The 27,989-nt window shown below is 44.6% G+C and overlaps 1 protein-coding gene across 1 annotated transcript; it reads left to right on the top strand.

Moving 5' to 3' along the window:
* Positions 1 to 255: 255 nt before the first annotated feature.
* On the top strand, positions 256 to 12,024 carry F2RL1 (F2R like trypsin receptor 1). Its single transcript, XM_058566129.1, has 2 exons — positions 256 to 513; positions 9,694 to 12,024. Exons 1-2 carry the CDS (start codon positions 432 to 434, stop codon positions 10,803 to 10,805), a joined length of 1,194 nt encoding a protein of 397 aa, XP_058422112.1. The 5' UTR covers positions 256 to 431; the 3' UTR covers positions 10,806 to 12,024.
* The last annotated feature ends 15,965 nt before the right edge of the window (positions 12,025 to 27,989 follow it).

The following is a 27,989-nucleotide window of genomic DNA, read 5'->3' on the forward strand; positions in this document are numbered from 1 at the left end:
TAGGCGTTGCCCAGGCCAGGATGACCCCGCGATCCGAGCGCTCCTGCCATTTGCATTCCAACACAGCCACTTCACCCGCCCAAGCCCGCCCTCGGGCGGGTCCGGCAGCCTGGCGGACGCAGCTCGGCACCGAGCGCGGAGCAGGGGTGCGGAGGCCGGGGCGCCCAGCCGGGTGGCGGCGGGTGCGGCCGGGCGCCCGCTGTGCGGGGGGCGTGGCCTCGCGGCGCGGCGGCCCCGGGGCGTGGCCTCGCGCAGGTGCGGCGAGCGGCTCTGGTTTCGCTGCAACTTCTCCGGCCCTGGGGAGGCGAGCGCAGAGGCTCCCGTTAGGGGCAGGTGGAAGGTGGCTTTCTCTCCGCGCGGCGAGCGGGCTCTGAGTTTCGAATCGGTGGCAGCGAACTGCGCGCCCGCCGGGCGTCGGGGCTGCTGCAAGGATGCGACGTCCGAGCGCGGCGTGGCTGCTGGGGGGGGCCATCCTGCTGGCGGCCTCCGCCTCCTGCAATCGCGCCGTCCCAGGTGAGAGACTTGGCCGAGGGGGGCTCGTGCCGCTAGGGAGCGGGGTCCCGGGCGCCTTGGGCAGGTGGTGGAAGCGGGGCAGGTGCGCGCAGGGTGTCCTGCTGCCGCCGCCGCCGCCGCCTCGCCGCGTCCCGCAGCCTCCGCTCGGCGGCTTTGATGGGGGGATCCTGCGCCCGGGGAGCACCAGCTGGGACAACCGGGGAGGCTGAAGTCGGCGGGGAGGAAGAGGAGGGAACGGAGAGCTCGCGGGTCCCCGGAGGGCTCAGCCTCCTCCCCGGGGGTGGCTTCTTTGCAAACACTAAGTCATTAGGAGCTTTTCGCGCACCCCGGCGACTTCCTCCAGGCTGGCCCCGTGGGACCCCTGCAGTTAGCGAGGTGATGGCTCAGGGCGGGGTGGAGTGGGGGGGAGCCCGCGGCCTGGAACCTTCTATCTCGCTTTTTGCAACCCTTTCAACCTGCGGAGCCCCCTCTTTGGGGTCGGCCCACGGCGTTCGAGACCCGCCCGGGCCCCGCAGCTCCTCTGGCGCCGTGGACGGCCCGGGTGTGAAGTCGGGGCCGGCCCCCGCTGGCTTCTCGGGGTGACGCGCGCTCAGCCTCGAGTTTTAGGCCAGTTGGGCGTCACGCGGGTTTACGAATGGAACTTCTTGGACCCTGCCTCGTATTCGACCAGGTGACCTTACGGCCTGGGCCTCCGGGTCCTTCCGTGGCACACGCAGCGTGCACTGGCGGCCCCTCAGGGCTGCAGGCCGGAGGCTGTCAGCCCCGGGCACGGAACAGCGCGGGAGCCGTCCGGGCGGTGCGCCGGTGCCAGCTTGTGCGCGGCGGCCGGATCCGCGGGCGGCTGCCCCGGGTGTGCTCCAACTTGTCCTGCTGGGGGTGGAATCTCCCGGCCTGAGCAGGCCTCTGAGGGCGTGGGGGAGGTTTGGCCTGAGGTCAAGCTTCTGTGATGCTAACGGACGCCCCGCGGTTTCGGGGAGCCAGGGTGGCCTTATAAGGGAGGCTTTAATTTCCCTGCGAAATTTGCAGACCTGCTGGAAAAGGCAGTTTCTCACTTTTATCCTCTTCATGAAGACGTTTTAAAAAGACCAGATCACTGTGAATTTCAGTTGGATTGAAGAGTATGATTCTTTTCCCCCCGGAGTTACGGAATAGGATGTTATGCTGTATATTTGAAAACTGCCCACTGTATACATTTTATTGATCAGCAACAGGAAAGGCATTTATTTCGGGGAAGTATTGAAACCGTGATGAACACTTCTCCGTTTGCCTTTGTCTTTTAAAGTTGGAAACTTAAAATTCAGGAGCAAAACTTAGTATATGCAAACATTTTTTAAAAACATGTGAATGTAGGTGATTGAACGCTTTTATGATTCAGACAGTTCCTATGGGAAGCTGCCCCTGAGTGTTTGGCTTGTTCTTGTTTACAAAGCGAGAGGCAGGGGAGTATAAGGTGAACTTGATTTAACAGCAAAAAAATCAAATTACTTGTTAACCAGAGCTATTTAATATTGTAGCTTGGTTTTTTTTTTGTTTTTTTTTTTTGTTTTTTTTTGTTTTTCCTTCAGACTTCTATTCCTTTGCAGTTAACTTTGCTAAAGGGTAAGCTAATTAATGGTGAGACATTCGGTAGATGGAGCTTCCTCCCAAGTTGAAACTAGGTTGGTTTTGATTAAGAAATACAGCATCACCAGAGTTTCTCTGCCCCTCGGCACCCGTTTCCTCATCCACTTTCAGCCTGACTCGCAGGCCTGCTCCTCAGTTTGCCACAGGGCAGATATTAGGTTTGATTTTCTTCCCAAAGGTCTCACCCCAGAAGACTACCTCATGGCAGGGACCTCAGCCTGGAGTACCACCTTCTCGTTTTACAGACAGGGCCATTGAATTGATGGGGGGCAAGGAAAACACCCCGTCAGGCCCCTGCTTTCCTTCCCATCACAACAGTAATTGATAATTATTTGTGTAAATATGTTTAATCTGTCTCGCCACTGGATCATATATTCTGGGAGGCCGGGGACTCTAGCATCTTCTCCATCACCATGGTCCAGCACAATCTCATTATCTAAAGGACCTTGGTAAATACCAGATAAAGAATGAAGTGAGGGGACTTGCCCAGTGACCTGGCAGGTGGATGGCTGTTTGGCACTTCAGTCGGCTTGTTTCAGGCACTTACTGTTTTCTACCGTGTCATCAGCCTGGGAGGTCCCCTATAATGCAGTAATTCCATTTTTCTTTTGGAGACTGAAACTTCTCTTTATAATTGATTTTTAATTATACAAGTAATGTGTGTTGACTGAAGAGGAAAAATGAGCCAAAAAGTGGGGGGAAATTTAATTAAGTCACCTCAGTTCCCAAAGTAACCACTGCTAACATTTTGGTCTATATCCTTTCCCATGCTTTCATATATCCATGCATAAAATATGTACTGAAAAATATAGAAAATCTTTTTGTACAAGTTTGGAATTATATAAACATCAGTAGCATGTCAGTAAATATAAAACATCTTTAATGACTCTAAAGTATGTTATAGGAGGATGTATCATAATTTTTAAAATTTATTTATTTATTTAAAGAAAATCCCTCCCCACCAAAGCCCCAGTGCATAGTTGTGTATCCTAGTTGTAGGTCTTTCCAGCTCTTCTGTGTGGGACACCACTTCAACATGGCTTGATGAGCGGTGAGTAGGTCTGTGCCCAGGATCTGAACTGGCAAACCCTGGGCCGCCGAAGTGGAGCATGCAAACTTAACCACTATGCCACCGGGCCTGCCCCAAATCATAATTTTTAAATTGGTCCTCTGTTGATAGACACAAGGGGTATTTCCAATGTTTTGTGTTAAGAGAGAACACTGTAATGAACATGAAGATGAGACTTCTGGTTTGTGTTCGGTCCCCTAGCTTGCCCTGTAGTTACTGATTAATCTTGTTGGTGATGTTTTAGTGAAGTCTGTGTTTGACTTTCTTATGGTTTTATTAGCTGGGCAAGTGTTGAGAGGAAAACAGTTCATCCTGAAAGATCACGTGAAAATGACTAAAGTGTACCTAGGGAGGGGAACCTGCAACTGAAGCTCTTTATTTTTCAGTCTGGGCTCCCAGAGGTCAGGAGCAAACAAAAACTGGGGGTGAGGGGAGAGCAGGGAAGAGGGTACCAGCAGACAGTTAACACAAAGAAAATGCTTGGCTCTGTACTGCGGTTGGTCGGCTTCGCTGGCCGCAGGATACTTAAAATAACAAAGGACAAGTAGTGTTTTTAAAATTAAAAGTTTTACATGCATTTTTTTCCAAAACTGTACCAATTAGAAGGGTCTAAAAAAATGAAATTCCCCATTCTCTGCCCCCTCCACTCTCAACAGACCTCTCTGCACAAATATATATTTTATAACAATAGAAGGACCATACGGTACACATTGTTTACAATTCATTTTTTTTAACATAATAAATCTATTCATGGTCAGTGTATAGAAATCTCTCCATGGGGGGATATTATTCATCGTATAAATGTCCTAAGTTATTGAGCTAGTGTCCTTTTTGGTGGATGTTGAGACTAGTATTGTTTTACCATGATAAACAATGTTCCAGTAAGTTTTCTTGCACGGTATTTTTGTGCACTTTAGCTAGTATACGTGCAGGAAAAATTCCTAGAAGTAAATTGCTAGGTCATAGGGCAAGCACACTTTAAATTTTGATATATTTTGCCAAATTGTCCTCCAAAAAGATTGTACCAATTTACACTCCTTTGAAAAAGAAATCCAAACACTATAGAGGGGTGTGAAGTAAAAAAAGAAAGTTCACCACTCCCCACCCATTCTACTCCACAGAGATGACCATTGTTTATAGTTTGGTGGGAATCTTGCTGAACATCAGATTTTGCAAGTAAATTATATTACCATTTTATTATACAGATGGAAGCATATTGTTCTGCCAGTTGCTTTTTCAATTGACAGCATGTTGTCACTATCTTTCCATTTCGATATTTTTTGAATAGTGTAGTGTCTACTATGAACGGTAGGGACCGTGCTGGGGATGGGGTAAGTTAGGAAAGGGGCCTGGGGAACAGTGCTTGTTTCCTGTTTGTAATTGGGCTGAGGGGTGGTGCCTTGAGCATCTGTGGGTGTGTGTATTCTTTCGTAGTTGGGCAGTATTGATTACAGCCCCCAAAGGGGGATGCTTTTGTAGCCAGATACTTTATATGTGTTTAAACTTCATATGTGCCTTTAATTTCTTCCCCACCCTGTGAAATAGAAATGATGTTACCTGGTTTGCAGATGGGTTATACAGTTGGGAGCTGGGATAGCATTAGTCCTAGACGAGCTCTGTGAGTTTGGTGAATGGCATAGGACACTGTAGGGGTAAAAGTCTATGCGCTCTGCTGAAGGGGCTTCAGGGACCTTTGAGCAGCATCTGGACCTTTACCAGTGTGTATCTTAAAACATAAGCAGTGTGCTGCTTGCGTGCTCTGCAGCTTGTACAATGGGCACAGTGAACGTGAACAGTATTTTTGATGGAGACCATTCAAGATTGTATGTTGGAATATTCTCAGGAAATTTTTCTTTCTCTCTTTCTCTCTCTTTTTTTTTTCTTTAGTATTTCTTGCTCTTTTTTTCTTTTTTTTCTTCTTTTTTATTTTAGTAGTCTTATTTAAAACAGGTTTTGCTTTCCCTTTACATGAACTGTTCTGACCTGGTATGTGCTTATTTTTATGGAAAATTTTAAACAAATGAAAGTAGAATATTATAGTGAATCCCATATACCCCTCGCACAGCTTCAATAATTAGACCCCAGCCTATTCCTGCCCTCCTCCCTGTGTTATTCTTTGACAGCTTTATTAAGATATAATTTGCATACCACACTTCAATAACTTTTAGAATATTCAGAGTTGTGTATCCATCACCACAATCAGCTTTAGAACATTTTCATTACCCTAAAAGAACACCCCACGCAACCCTTAGCCATCACCCCCAATCTCCCCATTCCCCAGCTCCTGGCAGCCATGAATCTACTTTTTGTCTATGGATTTGCCTAATCAGAACATTTAATATAAATGGAATCATACAATACATGTCCCTTTGTGACTGGCTTCTTTTACTTAGCATAATCTTTCCAGGTTCATCCATGTTGTAGCATGTATCAGTACTTCATTTCCTTTTATTGCCAAATAATATTCCATTTTGTACATATACCACATTTTGTTTATCCATTCATCAGTTGATGGAAATTTGGGTTATTTCCACTTTGAGGCTCTTATGAATAATGCTGCTAGGAGTTTTTGTGTGGACATATGTTTCCATTTGTCTCTTGAGTATATACTTAGGAGTGTACTTGCTGGGTTGTGTGGCAGCTCTGTTTAACCGTTTGAGGAACCGCCAGATTTTTTTTCCACAGTGGCGGCACCATTTTACATTCCCACCAGCAGTGTTTCTGAGTTCCAATCCCTGTATGATTTTGAAATAAATCCAGATACAATTTCATCTTGAAATATTTCAGTATATATTCATAAAAGATGAGGATTTCTTTTTTTAAACATAACCACTTAACCGCTAACAATAATTTCTTCATATAAAATAGTCTGTTCAAATTTCTAATTGTCTCTTAAATGTCATAAACATTAGTTTAATAGTTTGTTTGCAGTCCACCCATTACATAAGGTAGATAATGTATTTAAATCTTTTAATTTATGAGTCCCTCCTCCTCGCCTCTTGCTAATTTTTTTTGCCTTGTAATTTATATTTTGAGGAAACCAGGTCCTTTATCCTGCAGCAGTCTCCACAGTCTGGATTTTGTTGGCCTCGTTTTTGTGGTGTTAAGATGTCCCATGGTCCCCGTTATTTCCATTAATTTGGCAGTTGGATCCAGGTGCTTGGTCAGATTCAGGTTATTTTGTTTGTCTGTTTGTTTTGTTTTTATTTTTTCCAAGGTTACTTCACAGGCTCTTCTTACGAGGCGCATAATGTCTGGTCGTCATGTTTTGTGATGTTAGTAGCTGTGGACAAACAATGCCTAAATTTTCATCTTTTTATAAAGTTATATAACTTTTTTTTTTGTACTATGGGAAAAAATTGAGTTTTCCTTGTAGTAACTCTAAAATCCTGGTGGCTCTGCATCCTGCAGAAACGCAGGCTGACTCTTGAATCCGTGTCTGGTGGGCTGTGTCTGGGGCGGGTGTCCAGCTCTTTGCATGGGGAGCTCCGCAGGCCACCCTCCACTCTTCGGTTCGCAGCCCTGCCACCCCCGCCCCCGGGCGAGCTGTGAACAGTCTTCAGAATTATGTATTTCAAGTAAATATATAAATTATTGGAGGAGGGGCTAATTTGCAGAGGATGGTTTTTAAAATGGTAAAATTTTACGTTTAGAAATTTCTGTTTGAGAAAACATGTAGTGTGGGGTCAGCGCAGGCTCGGCTGGTCTCGATGGATTCCAGCAGGTGACCTCAGGGCAGGGCCTCGGGTGCCGTGTGGCTGTTCAGAACCATGGCTTCTAGAAGTGGACTAGGTGGGGTTGAATCCTGACTCTCCACCCACTGACCGTTTAGCCTGGGGAAAGTTACTCCGTTTCTTTGTGCTTCAGTTTATGCATCTGTAAAAAGAGGATCTTATAATAGTACCTTCCCGATGAGGTTGTTGTGGGAGTGGAATAGGTTAACAGGGTAAAGGGCTGAAGCAGGGCCGGACACGTGGTAGGAGCCCTTCCTGAGAGCTGGCGCTGTAGGTGTTTCCGGTGGGTTTGTTTTGTGCAGCTGTGCTCCCGTAACCCCTGCTGCTGTCTCGTGTGGTGTTCTACCACCTGGGCCAGGCCAGGGCCCTACGGAAACAGGCAGGAGAGCTGTCCCTCATTTCTTTCCTTCCTTGGTTCGGCTGGCTGAGCTTTTCAATCCATCGCAGGTGTGGTGAGCCCCTGCTCCATGCCCAGGGCTACGCCAGGGGCTGTGGCGACTAGGAGGGAATTATGACACAGTCCTGGAATTAAAGAAACCAAGACTCTCATACAGGAACCCCTGCCATTTGGGTGCCTGGGGCGAGTCCCACAGACATATCATCTGTCTGTAAATGCGTTGCTGCTGTTCTCTTGCGGTGCTGCAAAATTGGTCACTCTTCTAACTGGTTTTGAAAAACACCAAGTGGGTCACGAAATCAATGACAGGGTAGTGACTGGCTTTTTATAAGAATGGAATAGAATACAATAGGCAGTATCAGAGTATACCCTGCATAAAAGGGTAATAATTATTTTGTGAAACTTTTTTTTCCATTATGGAGATATAGATATGTATTGGAACTCGGTTACCATAAAGAATATGTTTCTTTTTTTTTTTTTAAATGCTATCTTTTTTTTTTTTTAACAATTTTATTTATTTATTTATTTTTCCCCCCAAAGTCCTAGTAGATAGTTGTATGTCATAGCTGCACATCCTTCTAGTTGCTGTATGTGGGACACGGCCTCAGCATGGACAGAGAAGTGGTGTGTCGGTGCACGCCCGGGATCCGAACCCGGGCCGCCAGCAGCAGAGCACAAGCACTTAACCGCTAAGCCACGGGGCCGGCCCAAGAATATGTTTCTTACTACAGGTTATAGTCTTGTATTTGAAGAACATGGTAATATGTAGGAATATTATTTTTATTTAAAAATAATTTATGTTCTTTTAAAAAAATTTTAAAAGAAATTAGAACAAGAGATAAGTCTATCCTAAATGTATTAGTTTCTTGTGCCATAACAAATTGCCACAAACTGGTAGTTTAAAACAGAAATTTATTCTCTCACAGTTCTGGAGGCCAGAAATCTGAAATTGAGGTGTGGGCACCTCTGAAGACTCAAGGGGAGAATCCGTTCCTCGCCTCCTTCAGCTTCTGGTGGCTGTTGGCATTTCTTGGCGTCCCTTGGCATTACTCCAATCTCTGCCTCCATTTTCATATTGCTTTCTCCTCTCTGTCTTCTCTTCTGTCACCGTCAAATCTCCCTCTGCCCTTCTCTGACAGAGACACTTGTCATTGGATTTAGGGCCCACCTGGATAATCCAGGGTGATGATCTCATCTCAAGATCCTTAATTACATCTACAAAGAGCCTTTTGTAAATAAAGTAATGATCACAGATTCTAGGGATTAGGATATGGACATCTCTTTTGGGGGCCACCTTTTACTCCACTACCCTAAATGAAAAGTGAAGTATTGCTCTCTCCACCTCCTAATCCTCCAACCAGGCTGACCACTGTTATTTAGTTCTTAATAGGGAAGCCTTGGGAGAAGTGAATGGTCCTGCTGACCATGGATGCAAAGCTAGAAGAGGAAAAAGTGATGACCAAGCAGAGAAATGATCAGATAAACTCATGAGCGGATTTGACATCCTCCCTGGCATACTGTTTGGCAGTTTGCCCTGTTTTCTCTGCACGATGAAGGCTGACTGTTCCCTAGAATTAAAGTAAGATCCTTCAGTGTCCTCAAATTGTCCCTCACTTTCTTCTGCAGGTCCGTGAACACGTGGTTGAATGAATGGTTGAACACGTGCCCGTGGTATGCCATTCATTTGTTTGTGGTTTCAAAAATTTAGTTCGTGATATGGGGATGGGAGCATAAGTTGTTAAAGCTTGTCTTGGTACTTGCTTGAAAGTCAGAACACAGGTTTGTCATTGGTATACCCACCCATCCAGTGATCTTGAGACCAGAAGGCTTGCCTGCCCCCTGGCCTCCATGGGAAGGTCTCCAGGAGGCCCACACAGAAGCAAGGAAATCCCTCCATGGCTGAGGCTGTCCTTGTAGGTGGAGAGAGAATGTCCCTTGTGCTCCTGGGAATCTCCCTGTGTCAAACTTTGAGATAGGGAATGACTGATGGGCCAGGCTGGAGCCTGTCTTGCGGCCAGAGTGAGATAGAGATGGTCATTATGAAAACAATTAGGAACTAATGAATGTGGACACTTGGTAAAATTAAATTGAAATACTGTCAGTTGTTGCTGGATTCATAGAAATCAATGTTATATTCCACACAGCCCTCCAATTAAAAAAAATGTTTGTTGTAAAAAAAAAAAAAAACAGACAACAAGAATCCTAATAATCTCATCGCCCAAAGAAAGCCCTTGTAAGCATTTTGTGTACTCCTCCTTCTGTCTTTATCTAAAGTACTTTTATTTGAACAAGCCAGCATTACTGCTGAAACATTGATTTCTGTAATGACCCTTGTCTGCCCTGCCTTTCTTGTACAGGAACCAATAGAACCTCTAAAGGAAGAAGTCTCATTGGTAAAGTTGCCAGCCCAGCTCAAGTCACTGGGAAAGGAGTGACGGTGGAACCAGGCTTCTCCGTGGATGAATTTTCTGCCTCTGTCCTCACAGGAAAACTGACTACTGTCTTTCTTCCGATTGTCTACACAATTGTATTTGTGGTTGGTTTGCCAAGTAATGGCATGGCCCTGTGGGTCTTTCTTTTCCGAACAAGGAAGAGGCACCCCGCTGTGGTTTACATGGCCAATCTGGCCTTGGCAGACCTCCTCTCTGTTATCTGGTTCCCTTTGAAGATTGCCTATCACATACATGGCAACAACTGGATTTACGGGGAATCCCTTTGCAAGGTGCTCATTGGCTTTTTCTACGGCAACATGTACTGTTCCATTCTCTTCATGACCTGTCTCAGCGTGCAGAGATACTGGGCCATCGTGAACCCCATGGTGCACCCCAGGAAGAAGGCAAACATTGCCATTGGTGTCTCCCTGGGAATATGGCTGCTGATTTTGCTGGTTACCATCCCCTTGTATGTCGTGAGGCAGACCATGCACATTCCAGCCCTGAACATCACCACCTGTCATGATGTTTTGCCTAAGGACGTGTTGGTGGGGGACATGTTCAATTATTTCCTATCTCTGGCCATCGGAGTCTTTCTGTTCCCAGCCCTCCTCACGGCCTCTGCCTATGTGCTGATGATCAAAACACTTCGATCTTCGACCATGGATGAAAACTCGGGGAAGAAGAAGCAGAGAGCTATCAAACTTATTGTCACTGTCCTGGCCATGTACCTGATCTGCTTTACTCCTAGTAACCTTCTGCTTGTTGTGCATTATTTCCTGATTAAAAACCGGAGCCAGAGCCACGTCTACGCCCTGTACATCGTAGCCCTCTGTCTCTCCACCCTCAACAGCTGCATCGATCCCTTTGTCTATTACTTTGTTTCAAAAGACTTCAGGGATCATGCGAAGAACGCTCTCCTTTGTCGAAGCGTCCGTGCAGTAAAGCAGATGCAAGTCTCTCTCACGTCAAAGAAATTCTCCAGGAAGTCCAGCTCTTACTCTTCAAGTTCAACCAGTGTGAAAACCTCCTATTGAGTTTTCCAGCTCCTCCCATGGAAGTTTTACAGGACGATTTGGAGCCTGCTTAGTGTTATGGGGATGTTTCTGTTGTTTCCTAACCAAGCGGATCCACCACATAGCATGTATCTGCAGCACCTCTCAGGATTGCTGGAAGCTTCCCTGTTTGCATGAAGAAAGTCCCCCAAATTCACATAGATGTCAGTTTCAGAATTCCTCTACTCAGATGTTCCCAGAAACGGAACTGATAGAAGCAGACGTTTCTGAAGGTGGTGAACAGACAGAAACCCAGTGACTTGCAGAAACTAGTCTTGGCATGAAGACTAAGTTCTTAGCTGCAACTACATTTCTTTTACATCTGGGGTCAATCAGAGCCTTGTTAGGGCTTAAGGGCCCTCAGGGATGATTGGTTCACTTGACTGACTTTACAGATAAGGAAACTAAAGAGGTGAAGGAGCTACCCAGAGTCAGGTTTCCAACCAATGGCAGTGAGTTAGGATTGAACAGTAGGATGTGAATGATCAGTGGGGTCCTTGGACCCCTCATCAAAATCATCGTGGATCTGGTTAAAAAATGCAGGTTTGCCAGACTCAGGAATGAGAGCTCAGAGTCTAGGAACAGTGCCCAGGAGCCTGCATGCTCGTGCACACCACGGGTGGAGAACCACTGGTCTGGGTGCTGCTTCCACTTCACAAGGTGCTGTAGTAGTTTTTGAAAAGAGAAGCAAACAGAACGCTTTGCTTCTCTTTGATGTTCAGCTTGTAATGAAATCTGTTTGTTGACTTACTGGGGCTTTCAATTATTTGTTTATTAATCCTCTGAGCTTTTGTATGTATCATTATCACACATCAAGGAAAACACAATGAGGATTTTAAATGTGGAAATACAAATTTTGTGTAACTTTTTACTGACTGCAGTGAAATCTTCGGGTAGTCTGAGTAACAGACTGTTTTGTAACTCAGAATAACATTTGCCATTTAGTATTTTAAAAAATTATTGTTGGACTACTTATTGTCAGTTTTGTTCACCTGTTATCAAGTATGAAACTAGGAAGCCTTCACTGGGTTTGAACCACATCTGTTTGAAAAGAACACTAAAAAAGATGTGATTTGCAATATATTTAGGAGGTACTTGACTCCAAGCTGACTTTATACAACTGTTGTATTTGTGACTTTTTAAAATAATTATTTTTTGTATGATTGATTTATAAATAACACATGACTTTTTTTACAACTTATTTCTGAATTGTGTGTGTTTTGGTTTGTTTCTTGTTTTTGAGGGAAGGGGGGAGGGAGAAGGGAAGCAGCAGCATCACTCTTCTGAGAAGAAATGTGATGCGTACACCTTATTTTTTATGTAAATAGGCCACACTGTACATATTGCTCTGTGACGATTGTTTTTCATTTAACTACATCTTAGGATTCTTTCCATGTCTGCATCTATAGGTTGACCTTCATTTTTAAAAGATACACACTATTTAATATTTTGGATATATTGTGATCTATTTAGTCATTTCCTTACCTATGGCTCCTGAAGTTGTCTCTTTCTCGGGTTAAAACAGTGCTGCGTTGAACATCTGTGTGCAGACATCTTTGTGGGTATTTCTGCAGGATGAGTTCCTGGAAGTAGTCTGCTATCAAACGTTAGATGCCCATTTTAAATTCTGGTAACTCTTGCCAAATTGCCTTCAGTAATTTGTACTTCTACCAAAAAGTAAGTTTGCACCTGTTTCCTGAAAGGCTCACCCACACTTGATCCATCAATCTTTTGAAATGTTACCAATCTGATTGGAAAAAATCTCACTGTTGTTTTATTTTATTTTATTTTATTTTTTATAATTTTATTTATTTATTTTTCCCGCAAAGCCCCAGTAGATAGTTGTATGTCATAGCTGCACATCCTTCTAGTTGTTGTATGTGGGACGTAGCCTCAGCATGGCCGGACAAGTGGTGTGTCGGTGCACGCCCGGGATTCGAACCCCAGACTGCCAGTATCAGAGCACACGCACTTAACCGCTAAGCCAAGGGGCCGGCCCTGTTGTTTTAATTTGTATCGAAGCAGCAGAGCCCAGTGGCTAAGGCAGGTTCTGAGCTGCCAGGCAGGGCTGAATTCTGACTCCATCCTTTCTTTGTTTTTAGGGAAGATGCTTCTCTGTGCCTCAGTTTCCTCACTTGTAACATGAGGATGATCATATCTTTCTCCTGGAGTTGTTAGGATTAAATGTTGGGCGCATTTATGCCCCATAAACATTAGGTGGCATTGTGACTGTTACTGTCTGACAGTTAATGAGATCTCCTTTCAGAGCTGCTCCTTTCAGAGCCAGTGGCAGTCCGCCTCCTTTGCTTGCTCTGCTTTGAGTCAATAGCAGGCATGTGGGATTGTCCTGTTTACAGGTGAGAAAGCGAAAGATGGTGGATACAGGGTAAAAGGGAACAGAAACGAATGGCTCCCAGGGGCCCTGCAGGTGGTCCATGGGCTGATCCAGTGACAAAATATTTTTGGTATTTGCCAATTCTTTATTAGTCATTTTTACAATACATGCTGATGGTAAAAAGCAAAAAAACCAAACTGAACAAAAATATATAAAATAAAAAATTTTCTGTGCTACTCATGCTCATTCTCATCTCCCAGCAGGAACTAATTTTTATAATTTGTTTATAGAAAATATATGTATATTATACTCTTAAAATAAGAATGAATATGTTAAAATAATAAATATGTATGTGTATATAAATACATATAAGTGCATTTTTTTTTTTTAATTTTATTTATTTATTTTTTTCCCCCCAAAGCCCCAGTAGATAGTTGTATGTCATCGCTGCACATCCTTCTAGTTGCTGTATGTGGGACGCGGCCTCAGCATGGCCCAAGAAGCAGTACGTCGGTGCGCGCCCGGGATCCGAACCCAGGCCACCAGCAGCGGAGCGCACACACTTAACCACTAAGCCACGGGGCCGGCCCCATATAAGTGCATTTATATGTCGACTTCTAAATGAGTTCACATGGATCTTCCTCATTATTTTTAATGACCAGGTAGTATTCCGCATATGGATATTCATACTTTAATCACTACCCTATTGAAGAAGAGGTAGTTTTCTTGGTTCATTTTGACCAAATCTTTAAATCGACATAACGAAAGGTAAAAGAAATGATTTGAGAAATAGAACCATAAGAATGTTTGTTTACTGAAGCAAAAGATTTTCAAGTCACTTTTGTTTCTTTTGCCTTTGAGGAGTGGTCTCACAGACCCTGGTCTACCTGAATGAGGCCCCAAGGAGGTGGGGGGGACTCTGGCCCTGAGCACAGTAGGACCTGGGTGTGGTTGTCCTCCCAGGTCCTGTTGTGGTCTGATTTTTCTGCACGATCTGAAAATGTGACTGTTTTGCACTCCACTGGCCCCATTTACTGAACGAGGGCTCTCTTAATTAGACAGTAAATGGGGGTCTGCGTCCCACGGCGGGGGGGGGGGGCGGGGGGGCACAGGCTAACCTGACCTGCCTGGGGTTGTTTCCCTGGGCTTTACCTCCTGTGTCACTGGAGTTGTTTGCAGCAGGAGTTTCATCTGTAATTAATTTCCTGGTTATCAAGATTTCATAAATCCTGGGGCTCTAATCTCATCAGTATGCATAGTTGAGTGATTACAACTTTGTTCCTGTAACTTTAACCCTTTGGAGGCCCTTGAGAGGACAAGAACGTATTACCAAACCAAAAGTTGGTGAGAAAGTAGGCACAACCAGAATTCCAGGCCACCTCCTGCAGAAACCAAGCCCGAGCCTGCGGGCTCCATCACAAACTCGAGGAAAGCCACCAGCACCCAGCAGCAGTGTGAGTGGTTCATTCGTTCATCCCACAGTTAGTGCAACATTATTGCCTCATTAAATGCAAATGATTAAATCAGGATCCCTACCTTACAGCAATCTAGTCATGGGGTTGATGTTCTCAGTGAAATTAATATTTTAATAAAAAACACAACCAATTCTCCAGTATTTGGGCTACTGGAAAACATTTAAAGAACAGCCTATTCCGAAGCCAGGTCTTGAGAGTGGGAGAAAGTCAAGAAAAACATGAAGGACAAGAAGGCTTTGGAAGGGCCACTTACTGTGGCTTTTCCCTCTTAACACTGTTTTGCTTAAATTTATTAAAAAATAAACTTTTTAAAATTATAAAAGTAATAAGTGGTTCTTGTAAGTAAATCTGAGACTATAAGAGCATATACTGAAAAGTGAACATAACCCCTCCCTACCTACCCGTGTCAGAGCTGGTTACTCCCTTTGTGTATCCTGTGAGATGTTTTCTATGCCTGTAGAAGCATGTGTACCTATGCTTTTTAAAAGTAAAAGAGGAGTTATACTATGTTAACTATATTAATACATAGCCAATTACCTCAACTTAGAGGCTTAAAACAGCAATAAACATTTACTACTTGCCCAGTTTCTGTGAGTCATGAATTCAGAGCAGTTTAGGCAGGTGATTCTGGTTGGGATCTCATGAGGTTGCAGTCGTCTGGAGGCTTGCCTGGTGCTGGAGGATCCACTTCCCGTGGGGCTCCCTCACAGGGCTGGCAAGTTGGTGCCAGCTGTTGGCAGGAAGCCTCAGCTCCTCTCCACGTGGGCCTCTCCACAGGCCTGCCTGAGTGACCTCATGTCACGAAGATTGGCTTCTCCCAAAACAAGGGATCTAAGAGAACAAGGGGGAAGCTGCAATGCCCTTTAGAACCTAGCCTCAGAAGTCACACACTGTCATCTCCACTACACTCTATTTGTCACACAGACCAGCTCCAATTCAATTTGGGAGGAGACTACATAAGAGCATAAATACCAGGAGTTGAGGATCACTGGGGGCCATATTGGAAGCTGGCTACCACGCTATGTATGTGAACACAGCATGGACGTTATTTCCATATCAGCATTTATAGATCGACCTCATTATTTTAAATGGCTGTATCCATTGTATGGGTATACTGTAATTTAAGGAATCCTCTAGCTTTTAGGTAGTTTCCAGTTTTTTTGCTATACTTGTAATGCTGTTCAAGCAATCTTTGAGTGAATATCTTTCTATATCTTTACGTACTTGTTCATTCAATATTCTTCCAGCATGCACTATGTGCCAAGTAAAGTTCAAGGCAGTGAGGGATATTGTGAAGAACAAAATAGACAAGAACCCTGTTCTCATGGAGTTTACCTTCCAATTGGACAGAGACTGAAAACAAGAAAAATATCTAAAAGTAGTAAATTCTAAGAAAGAGTAAATGCTAAGAGTATTTTGTATTAGGGGATCAAGGAAGGTTTCTAATGAGGTGAAATTTAAGTTGCAATATAAAGAGCCAGCCCTGGGAGGATCCCAAGCAACAGCTTTATGGGAATGGGTGAGTGGGAGAAGAGCACGAGCAGGTGGGCTGGAGAGATGGGCAGGTGCTGGATAACTGAAGGGATTTGTAAGGGAGTGAGGAGCTTGGCTTCCAGTCTGGGTGGGATGCCATGGGGTTGTTTTACTGGTAATTTAAAAAGTCACTGGCTACTGTGGAATCCGGATGATAGGAGGGCAAGGGGGGAAGCAAGAGCAGTTAGGAAATTCCAGCAATCCAAGCAAGAGATGATGCTGGCTCAGTTATGGTGATGATAGATGTGGCAAGAAGAGAACTAATTTGGGCTATGTTTTTATTTACCTATACGTAAAGTCAACAGATGTGAGGAAGAGAGGAATCAAAGATCATGCTTAGATTGTTTTCTTCGTGGACGATGGTGAAATAATTAGGAGTGAGCAAGTTTGGAGGTTGAAAGAGTTCTATTTTGGCTGTGACATCTGGAGTTTGAGATGCCTGTTAGACATCTAAGTAGAACTGCTGAGTAGGACATTCGGATGTCTGAGTCTGGGTTGTTGTTTTTATGGTGATCAGGGCTGGAGATAGAGATTTGAGTCTTTGCCATATCACTAGCACTTTTACAGCAAAGGACTTGTTGAGATGCCCTAGGGAAGAGAATACAGGTGAAGAGAAGAAGGCCTGGGACAAAGGCTTTGTCACTTATAACTTTTTGAGCAGAAGAAGCCCAGTAAAAGACTGAGAAGGACTGGCCACTGGGGCAGGAAGAAAGTCCAGAGAATATGCTGTCAGGGAAGCCAAGGGCATAAAGGAGAGGAGTGGTCAGTCATGTGGAATGTTACTGAGAGGTCAAATGAGATAAGAACAGAGAAGTGACCGCTGGATCTTACCACATAGAGAATGTTGGTGACCTTGATGAGACACCAGTCTCAGTGGTGGTGGGGATAAGAAGCCAGGATGGGGTGTGTTCAAGAAAGAATGAGAAGGAAGGAAGTAGATACAGTGATGGTAGATGATCCCACACAGCAAGTTTAATTGCAAAAGGAAGCAGACAAATGTGAGACGAGAGGCAAGGAGAGTGATTCTGTTCTCTGTAGAATATGGTGAGGGGAGTGATTCAGTAGAGACGGAGACCCTGATGCTGGGAGCGTCTTTGGATATACTGTATTTCCAGAGGTAGAATTTCTGGAGCAAAGGGTATGTGTAATTTTGATCATGATAAATTGCCCTGTTGAGATGGTGCACCAATTTACACACCTGTCAACAGTGTGTGTCTGTTCACCATCTCTTGTAAACACTAAGTTTTCACAGTCTTAAATATTTTCCAACCTAAACTTCACAAATTTTGAGTGTAAGGATCATACAGGACTATGAGCATCTTGGAAGAAATGAAGCTCTGTCTTTCTTCCTTTATTTACTTTATATTTGGAGCATATTTTTTTCCTGCCATTCCTCATGACTAAGGCAGTGACATTTGAAAGGTACTAGCCTTGAGGTCCCATTTCTCTTTGTATTATCTCTGAGAGGAAACCTAAATTATTCTTCTGGGTGGGCTGCAGAAAACTTCTGTTCCATTTAGAACATCCTTTGTTCTAGAAAGTTCTCTAGAGAATATGAGGGCATGGCTGCAACCACTACAGCTGGTATCTAAGAGCTTGGAGTCTGAGCCCTGGGCCCTGGCCAGCTCACCTGCAGATGAGGAACTAATACTCAGCATTGCCAGATCTTGGCTCGCATCTGAGTTCTTCCCCCAACTCCCCTCCACTTCACCATGTAGCCTGCAGTGAATGACTTAAGTCTGTAAAAGGGTTTAATTATAGCTTCTATGTAGCATTGGGTAGACTTAATTACCTAATCCTGAGAAAGCAGTTTTAGCCAAGCCTTGTGTTCCGAGCTCTCTCAGAAGCCACCTGGGCACTTAGAGGGGGCTGTGTCTAGTTCTTATTAGTGACAGATTTTCCCTCCAAGTAAAGATTTTTGTAGATGGGAGACTTTGTTAAAAACATAACTGATTTATCAGAATTTATGGTTTAAAAAAATTGCAGGGCAAGGAGGGAAATGATGGTATTTATTCCAATGATAGCTTCTATTAATTAAAACTAGAATTCTTTTTTTTACTTTTTAAAAACTCAATTATTGAGAATTTTGTACCCACACACAAGTCAATGAAATTGTATAAGGAAGCTCCATGTAGCCATCATTGAGTCCCATCAACAATCAACCCTTGTTCAATTCTACCCCATCCCGTTTATTGTGAAGCTAATCCAAGAAATCATATTATTTCACCTGTAAATGTTTCAGTGACTATAAAAGAAAAGAAATTTTAAAATCATACCTTTAAAAAAAAGCAATTCCTTTACATCAAATATCCTGTCAGTGTTCAAATTTCCACTTGTCTCATAAGTTGATTGGTTTCTCCTTTTTAGTTTAAAAAAAAAATCAGAATCCAAATAAAGCTCACACATTGCAATTGGTTAATAATGTCTTTTAAGTCTCTTAATTTTTCTTTTTTCCCTCCTTACAATTTATTTGGTGAAGAAACAGGTTGTTTGTCGATTTTCCCATAGTCTGGATTTGGCTAATTGCATTCCACTGGCAATTTAAAAAGCATACTACAGGAGTTAAAGGCTCTGCTGTTCAAGAACTCTGATTATGCATATATTCATTTTGCACTTATGGGAAGCAACCAGGAATCCTAAAACTCTTCTCTCTTTGCTCTTCTATGTGGTGGCTGCCCCACGGTGATCTTAGTCTGCTCCTGAGGATAGGGAAGAACAGGACCCCGGGCCCCCATCTGGACCTGGCTGGCTGTGCCTGGGAATTCCACTCTGACAGGATTCGTCATTAAGGAATAGGGACGCTTCCCCTGTGCCTTCTGCTCCTGTGCATTCGTTTTGATCTCCCCAGAATGTCCGTCAGTCTACAGTTCTACAGCTTGGGTCCTCTTAATTTTTGTTTTCAGGTGGGATAGAACAGTTATTTTAGAAAAAGAGGTGTTTCAGTCTTCAGAACCTATCCTCGAGTTCTTTCTGTCAAGATTTTGTCATGTATGTCGGACATTTCCTGACCTCTCTCTTTTGAGTGGCGGTCGCTAGACCAAGGGCGATCTGAGGCCAGGGCTGACGGTCCAGGTGTGCCCTGCGCTGGCCCTCGGAGGAAAGGGAGCACAAACGGCTGCTGTAGCTTCTTGGGAGTGATCTTACAGTGGCTTCTGGGAAGATAAGCAAAATTAAGTCTCTTGGGTAGATCTAGGGAGACCCAGCCCCACCTTGAAGGTTCTTCTGGACCTTCGGCCTGGACAGGAACATGGAATCTGAATTTCTCAAGGTGAAGTGCGAGTCAGGCAGGAGGCTAGGATGGTCCCAGGAGCCAGAAGGAAACGAACTGTGCAGCGCAAGGGATCTCTCGGAACCCCAGGGCTCAGCCACCGTCAGGCTGCTCACTCTCTCTGTCTCTGTCTGTCTCTGTCCCTCTGTCTCCTTTGTGGCCAAGGTAAGGGCACCTGTGAGAGAGGAAGCCCCACGGGAACCGCCCTCTGGCCTTGTTGCCCGCCCCGACCCCAACCCCAACCCCAACCCCTACCAGGTGGCCTGGGCCCTCCCCCTCAAACTTCAACTGCTAGATTTAGAAACAGGAATCTCCCACCAAAAGTTTTATTTCTATTTTCTTTATCTTAAAGCTGCCTTCTGGGGAGATGAGGTAAGGAGAATGCTCTTATCTTGATTTCATGGGGTGGAGATTACAATCTCCCTCCGGAGTGAGGAGACCTGGCTGGGAACGCAGGGGTCTGAGGAAGCCTTTGTGGCTGCGCGTCCAGATCGGGCGTGGCAGCATGTTCCTTATCGGTTATCAGGAGGGAAAGCAGGCAGAGCTGTAACTGATGACTTAGGGCCCATAAATCTCTGAGTAAGCAGAACGCCAAGGGGCTGAGTCTGGGAAGAAACTGCCCGAGACAGAGCCGCCCACCATCGCCTCCTAGTGGCGGAGCACAAGCGCTCTGCAGCCAGACTCCCTGGGTTCAAATCCTCACTCATCTCGGTGCTGACTTGGAGAAAGCTCGAACCTCTCTGTGCCTCGGCTTCATGGGCTGTAAAACGGGGCTAATAGTTCCTCATGAGATTTTTGAGGATGAAATGAATGAATACATCTAGACTGCCTACAATGGTGCTTGGCCAGAGTATGTGCTAGTTACCGCCAGCTGCTATTACTTTCGTTTAGTCCGGTTGCCGTGCCCGCACAGAAGGGAGCAGGAGGGATATGGGAGCACCAGGAGGGCCGGCAGGCGGCTCAGGGAGGCCTCCTTGGAGGACTGCAGCCTGCGCAGAGTAACTCCCCTCCCGGGCGCTGAGCGTTAAGCCCGAGGCAGGCGGGGCAGTGAGGCGGGCCGGAGCTCTGAGCCGAGCAGATTTACCCCGAGATGGTGGACACTCTCCGCGAGCTGAAGGCAGGGAGGGGTCAGGCGTGCATCCTGACAGCTAAGGGCAAAGTGGGTGCAGGCGGTGAGTCGGGTCTCACAGTAATTCAGCCTAGACATGGCAAAGGCCCGGGCCATCGTGCTGGGGTCGCAGAGGAGGGAACGGGAGGAAATGCAGCGAGGAGGTAACACCTGGCAGCTGATCCGATGGGTTGTCAAACTGAGGGAGGGGGAGGTTAACACGAAATACACCACGGAAAGCAGAAGTCCAAGCCCGCTGGATTCAGCTGACTCCACTGTGTGGACTGGCCTGCAGTTTTACGTTTGTCTGTTTCTTTTTCGTTGTTTTTTTTTGTTTGTTTGTTTGTTTGAGTTGTAATCTTAAAATCCAGGCATTCTCAAAAATTAGGATTTCTGGCTTTCTCTAAAAATATTGGAAGATCTGGGAGCTCTGAGCCATACTCTAATCTGGCTACAATTATCTGGGTCTGAGGAGCAGTCACCATTCTTAAGAGGGTGTGGGCTCTCCAATTTACCACAGTCCCCTCCGTTCCCTATTGTATCCCCAACACTGAGGTGGAGTATCAGTCCCATTTGTAATCAGGGACTAGTTCTCTGACTTCCTGTCTCTATCAAATGTGAATAAAACAAAAATAAGTTGAGATTTCTTTTCTTGCTCTCGCTCTATTTGGCCTGTCTGTGGTAGTTGCTTGGCCGTGGAGGCAGGCTGATGCTTGTTGTTCACAGCTGTTACCCTTTCTGATTGGTGGCTGTGTGGTACCTGTTGTTGAACAGTCTGATCATAACCCTGCTGTAGGCATTCAAGTTTATGGCAGGTGGTAAGATCAAGGATTTGGCGTAGGTGGCCTGCAGACTTGACTCTCGGCCTTATAGCAGCCAAACAAAGAAGGATACCATATCAGCCAGGCAGCTCACAGTGTCCATAAGGTGATCGCTTAGGCCAATCAGGACTCCTCTCGACACAAAGACCACACAGAAACTTCTCCTGAGAGTCTTCACAGAGAGGGAATGATATGTTCCAATAGCATCCATCCCAAAGTAGACACAAGTCTAAGGCTGGTTCTAGCAGCTTCCCTCCACATGGTGGCATTTACCCAAAGCACAACTGCTTAAGCAATTCCTGGGGAGGCCACTCTGATACAGTTTAGGAACCCCATTCTCTACTGAACTGACCTAACATAGGGATAATTTTAGAAAATTTAGAAAATCCGGAGAAATGGATGGACTCCTCTAAGTAATCTCTCATAAATAATCCAAGGATGCAATGCCTGGACTTGCAGCAGCCACCTTGTGACCAAAAGAGGACAAGTCAGGGATGAGAGCCAGCACACACAAGATGGTGAAGAGGAAAGACAATATCTTGGGTCCTTAATGACATTGTAGAGACACTGAAACGACCAACGCTTATTGTGTGAGGTAACAAATGTCCTTATGAAGTTGAAACTACTTTCATTCGGTTATTCTAAGACTTGTTGACAAGCACGTCATAACTGGTATAGCCCGTAACCAATTCAAGTCCAAAAAAAGAGCAAAAAAGCCACAGACAATCCAATTTCTCCTCTTGGGAGAGGAAGTATAAAAGTAAGATAGGCAAAGGGCTGGGCCATGAAAAACACTGGCACACCACGAGAGGTTGTAGGTCTGTATTCTAGGTGAGTGGAAATAAAACAGTACTGATAGGACTCCCAGGGGTCTCAGGTCTCAGGTCAGGGCTGGGTAAACAGACTTGGGAATGGGGATCCTATAGTTTTTAGGTGAAACTGTCACCGTAGATGAGGCCGCCTAGGTTGACCACGTAGAGAAATGGAGAATGCCCACGTTTGAAGGGCAGGCATTAGAGACGAGATTCCTGCTGAGGAAAGAACATGGAGGAAGAAGAGTCAGAGAAGTTGGAGGAAAACCAGCATCAAGAAAGGTCACGGAAACCAAGAGAACAGAAGCTTCAAGAAGGCAGGATTGGGGAACAGGGTCAAATACAGCCCACTAGTTTGAGAACTTGCGTTATGTCAATGAAAACTGGGATTCCGTACATACTCCCTCTGAGATGTCATTCTGTAGATGAAAATTTTCCTGATCCATCGCATGCTTGCTTTTAATAACCAAATCTAGAGTTTTGCACAGGAATTTCTTACCTCAGATTTTTAGAAATGATAAAAACAGTTTATAATAAAATTTAATTCCATGAGCTCCTAGGAACTTCTTCCTTATTTCATTTTGCCTGCTATTTTCCCTAGCCAATTTTAAAAATCCCCTTCCTGGAAGTTCTTATCTGTACAGAATTTGAAGCAATAAAGCCTTTGTTTGCTAAAAGATGGAACTGCCAGGACCAGTTTCAGTTTGTCACTTATCTTTTGATAGGTACAAGGGGTAGAGCTTTTCTCTTGAGGCAATCAAAATGGAGTTCAGAAATACGACACCCAAGGGATTTCTAACACACTTAGAGTCCTTCACTCCTTCTCAGTCTTCTGCCATCCACTCTCCAGTCCAGTCATGGCACAGGCTGGCTGAGCCAGCTGAGCTCCCGTGTGTCCATCATCCAAGGACAATGATAAGCAGAGTGGGGGCTAATTGTCACAAAATCTAAAACGGATTCTTCAGAAGTAGCCTCTGAACTTTTGTTTCACTATTATTAATTATGTTTATAAGCAGATAAGGATTGGAGTTTTTTAATTTGCACTCCTTTAGCGGGATGATACATAAGAAACAATCCTTCTGGTAAGGTTGTAACCTCCAAAGAGAAATGTCTCAATTTGGTGGATACACAGACTTTAAAAAGATCTAAAAGATCATTCCATTGTAACCAGTTTGCTGTGACTGTAGAAAGGTAAGCATTACAGCCTATGATGTCCACATAACCAGGAGCCAAATCAAGATAGGAGGAATATATGGTTATTATGTGAACTTTGGAACTCAGAGTTGACTCAGATTAGGATATTTGAGCCACTTTTACCACCACCAATCTATTTCTGAACTGCTGAAGGAGTTAGCATGCTGAAAATGAGTGAATACCTTTTCCTGGAATCCAGGTCTTTTGGATACATACAGTATTAAAGCCCGAAAGAAAAGCAAAATATGCATGACATCACACCCGGGACCCCACCCAGCTCTGCATGAAAGTGAGGAGGCTTGGTCACACGGAGGCAACCGCCAGACTCCCTAGTGGACTAGAAAGATGCAGCCGTAATTAGCCTTTGTGACGCTGGGGCTTTGGGTAGGTTTGTAACTTAACCCAAAACTGGCAAATCCAGTCTATCAAGGCCAGTTCTTTGTGGCGAGTCTGCGGCTTTCTGGATAAAGGGGAGGGCTCCCTGGAGAGTCGACAGCTTAGCAGAGTCCCTCCTGAATGGGGCCTATCAGTCGGGGTTCTTACTCCGACTGATACTAGCAGTGGAAGCTGCCTCCAGCTGCTGAGACAGAACAGGAATTCATTCAAAGGAACATGAGTGGCTCACAAAACTGATATGAGAGCTGTGAAGAAACAGTGTTTGAGGCGAATCTTTCAGGAATGATGTCCAAAACGACACTGCAGAACTGGCTGGAGGAGAGAACTGCTCCCTCTGTGGCCGCCAAGCACCTGAGGCCACAGTTTGTACTACTTGGCTTTGCATCCGTTCTACTGCAGCCAGCACACATGCCACACCTATCCCAGGAACTCCGACCTCACTTGTGGCAGAAAATAGAGAGGAAAATGAGCTTACACACAGACCAAACTTCAGGGACAGAAAACGTTTAGGGTTGCCACTATTGCAAGAGGTAGAATGGAGCAAAGAGAAACCTTTCTCCCTGGAGACCCTGAGATGGGTGCCACCCTCTCCACTGCTCACTGTGGGAAGCTGGGAAGCGGCTGGTGGAAGGCTTCTGCAGTTCTGGTTGCATATCACGAAAACAGACTCGTGACAAATATGTACTACTGATTTTCAGTGAACTTTGGAAATGATCAGAGAAGCTCTAATAAAGCAGATGTTGCTGAGGGAGGTGACACTGAGAAGTCACAAAGCAATGCCACTTTGTGATCTGAGGTAATGCCTTTGGAATCAGAAACAATGACTTTTGGTTAAACTGATTTTTAAAAAGCTGTATATTAATTCTATTAAGATATTCAAGGAGGTGACTTGCAGAGAACCCATTGTTGCTTCCCCTAATTTCATTCCTGCTTCGTAGAGAAAGGTGCTGTAGGAAATAGGGAACAGTGCCCTCTCCTGTAGGAGCTTGTCATGTCTGTCCTCTCTGAGACTACACAGGAGAATTTCATCACTCACATTTTCGTTTCTGAGAAATTCTAATGGAAGAAACATACTTATTTTTCTGAAGAGTCATGTGAAAAAAGACCAAAATTTTCACCAACCAACTATATTCATTATCTATTGTTGCATAACAATTTACCTAAATGTAGCTTAAAATATGTATTATGTCATACAGTTTCTGTAGGACGGGAGTTTGGGAGCTGTGTAGCTGTAGCTGTGGCTTGGGGTTTCCCAGAAGGTCGTGCGGCAGTCATCTGAGGCTTGACTGTGCCTGGAGGGTCTGCTTCTAAGGGGCTCATCCCAGGCCGGGCAGGTTGGCGCTGCTTGTTGGCTGGAGGCCTCAGTTCTTCGCCACGTAGATCTCGCCATGGGGCTTCCTGGGTGTCCTCACAGCATGGTGACTGACTTCTCCCGGAGTGTGGGATCCAAGAGGAAGCCAAAAAGAAGCCATGACGTCTTTTATGCCCTAGTCTCGTAAGTCACACACAGTGTCCACAGGTCAGCTCTGTTCAGTGCGGGAGGGGCCTACACAAAGGCATGAATACCAGGAGACAAGGCTCTTGAGGGCCATTGTGAAGGCTGGCTACCCCTGGAACCTTGTATTGTAGTGAATGGTGTGGTTTTGGCTGACGGTGGAAGTGTAATTGTGGGACTTGTTACTAGGTAGTCCTGACAATAGACATGAGCAAAGGTTCAGACCCATGACGCGAATGCATGCCACAAACATTCTGCCTGCTTGTTTTCAGTCTAGTCAGTGTGACTGGCAGAGGTTCAGACCAAGAATCACCCACCTCCTTTGGCCCAAGAATAAATTTGGGCACCTAATAAGGATTAATATTCTACTTCTTAGCCATCAGTATTAATAACTCAGTTTCACTATTTTCAGTGAAAGAATTTCCTTTTTTTCCTCTTTATTACTATTTTTTTTTACTGAGGCCACATTGGCAGTACATAAATTTCAGGTGTACATCAGTATATTTCGACTTCTGTATAGCCTACATTGTGTTCACCACCAAAAAGTCTAGTTTCCATCCCTCACTGTACACATGTGCCCCTTTACCCCCTTCTCCTCTGGCAACCACCAATCTATTCTCTGTATCTATGTGGTTGTTGTTTTATTTTCCACATATGGGTGAAATTATATGGTATTTGGCTTTCTCCATCTGACTGACTTCACTTAGAATAATACCCTCAATGTCCATCCATGTTGTCACAAATGGCCAGATTTTATCTTTTTTATGCCTGAGTAGTATTCCATCATGTGTGTGTGTACCACATCTTCTTTATCCATTTATCCGTTGATGGGCACTTGGGTTGCTTTCACATCTTGGCTCTTGTGAATGATGCTGCAATGAACATACAGGTGCATATAGCTTTTCAAATTAGTTTTTTCAGGTTCTTTGAATAAATACCCAGAAGTGAAATAGCTGGGTCATATGGTATTTCTATTTTTAATTTTTTGAGGAATCTCCATACTGTTTTCCATAGTGGCGGCACCAGTTTGCATTCCCACCAGCAGTGTATGAGGGTTCCCTTTTCTCCACATCCTCTCCAATACTTGTTATTTCCTGTCTTTTTTTTTTTTTGAGGAAGATTGGCCCTGAGCTAACATCTGTTGCCCATCTTCCTCTTTTTCTTTTTTCTCCCCCAAAGCCCCAGTACATAGTTGTGTATCCTAGTTGTAGGTCTTTTTAATTCTTCTATGTGGGATGCCGCCTCAGCATGGCTTGATGAGTGGTGATAGGTCCATGCCCAGGATCCGAACCATGACCAGGATCCGAACCAGCAAACCCCAGGCCACTGAAGCGGAACGTGCAAACTTAACCACTATGCTGGCCCCTCTTGTCCTTTTAATAATAGCCATTCTGACAGGCGTGAGGTGATATCTCATTGCGGTTTTGATTTGCATTTCCTTAATAATTAGTGATGTTGAATATCTTTTCATGTGCCTGTTGGCCATCTGTATACCTTCTTTGGAAAAATGTCTGTTGAGATCATCTGCCCATTATTTAATTGGGATGTTTGGTTTTTTGTTGTTGAGATGTATGAGTTCTTTGTATATTTGAATATTAATCCGTTATTGGATATATGATTTGCAAATATCTTCTCCCAATTAGTAGGTTGTCTTTTTGTTTTGTTGATGGTTTCCTTTGCTGTGCAGAAGCTTTTTAGTTTGATGCAGTCCCACTTGTTTTTTCTTTTGTTTCGCTTGCCTGGGGAGACATAGTCAAAAAGATACTGCTAAGACCTATGTCAGAGAGCGAACTGCCTATGTTTTCTTCTAGGAGTTTCATGGTTTCAGGTCTTACATTCAAGTCTTTGATCCTTTTTTTTTTTTCGGTGAGCAAGATTAGTCCTGAGCTAACATCCGTTGCCAATCCTCTTCTTTTTGCTGAGGAAGATTGGCCCTGAGCTAATATCCGTGCCCATCTTCTTCTACTTTATATGTGGGACGCCGCCACAGCATGGCTTGACAAGTCTTGCATATGTCCATGCCTGGGGTTCCGAACCTGTGAACCTCAGGCCGCCAAAGCAGAGCGCTCAAATTTAACCTCTATGCCACTGGGCTGGCCCCCTTTGATCCATTTTGAGTTAATTTTTGTGTACGGTGTAAGATAATGGTCTACTTTCATTCTTTTGTATGTGGCTGTCTGGTTTTCCCAGCACCATTTATTGAAGAGACTTTCCTTTCTCCATTCTATGTTTTTGGCTCCTTTGTCAAAAATTAGCTGTCCACAGATGTGTGGGTTTATTTCTGGGCTCTCAATTAGTTCCATTGTTCTGTGTGTCTGTTTTTCTGTCAGTACCATGCTGTTTTGATTACCACAGCTTTGTAGTATATTTTGAAATCAGGGAATGTGGTGCCTCCAGCTTTGTTCTTTTTTCTCAGGATTGCTTTGGCTCTTTGGGGTCTTTTGTTCAAAAGAATTTCTTTAGCTATCTTCTCCTAGTAATTTATTTTGATGTTTAACAGCCATCATGATTAGGGAATATTTTATTTCTTTAATATTGTTTGTTATTTTTATTATTATTTTTTTTTTGTGAGGAAGATAAGCCCTGAGCTAACATCCGTGCTGATCCTCCTCATTTTTTGCTGGGGAAGACCGGCTCTGAGCTAACGTCTATTGCCAATCCTCCTACTTTTTTTTCCCCCCAAAGCCCCAGTAGATAGTTGTATGTCGTAGTTGCACATCCTTCTAGTT

The sequence above is a fragment of the Diceros bicornis genome, chromosome 1 (assembly GCF_020826845.1).
Source record: "Diceros bicornis minor isolate mBicDic1 chromosome 1, mDicBic1.mat.cur, whole genome shotgun sequence".
In the NCBI taxonomy this organism is placed as follows: domain Eukaryota; kingdom Metazoa; phylum Chordata; class Mammalia; order Perissodactyla; family Rhinocerotidae; genus Diceros; species Diceros bicornis.

Coding starts and splice junctions, on each gene's coding strand:
- F2RL1 (XM_058566129.1), top strand. CDS start 432: ATGCGACGTCCGAGCGCGGCGTGGCTGCTGGGGGGGGCCATCCTGCTG. Junction 514..9,693: donor CTGCAATCGCGCCGTCCCAG/GTGAGAGACTTG, acceptor TTTCTTGTACAG/GAACCAATAGAACCTCTAAA.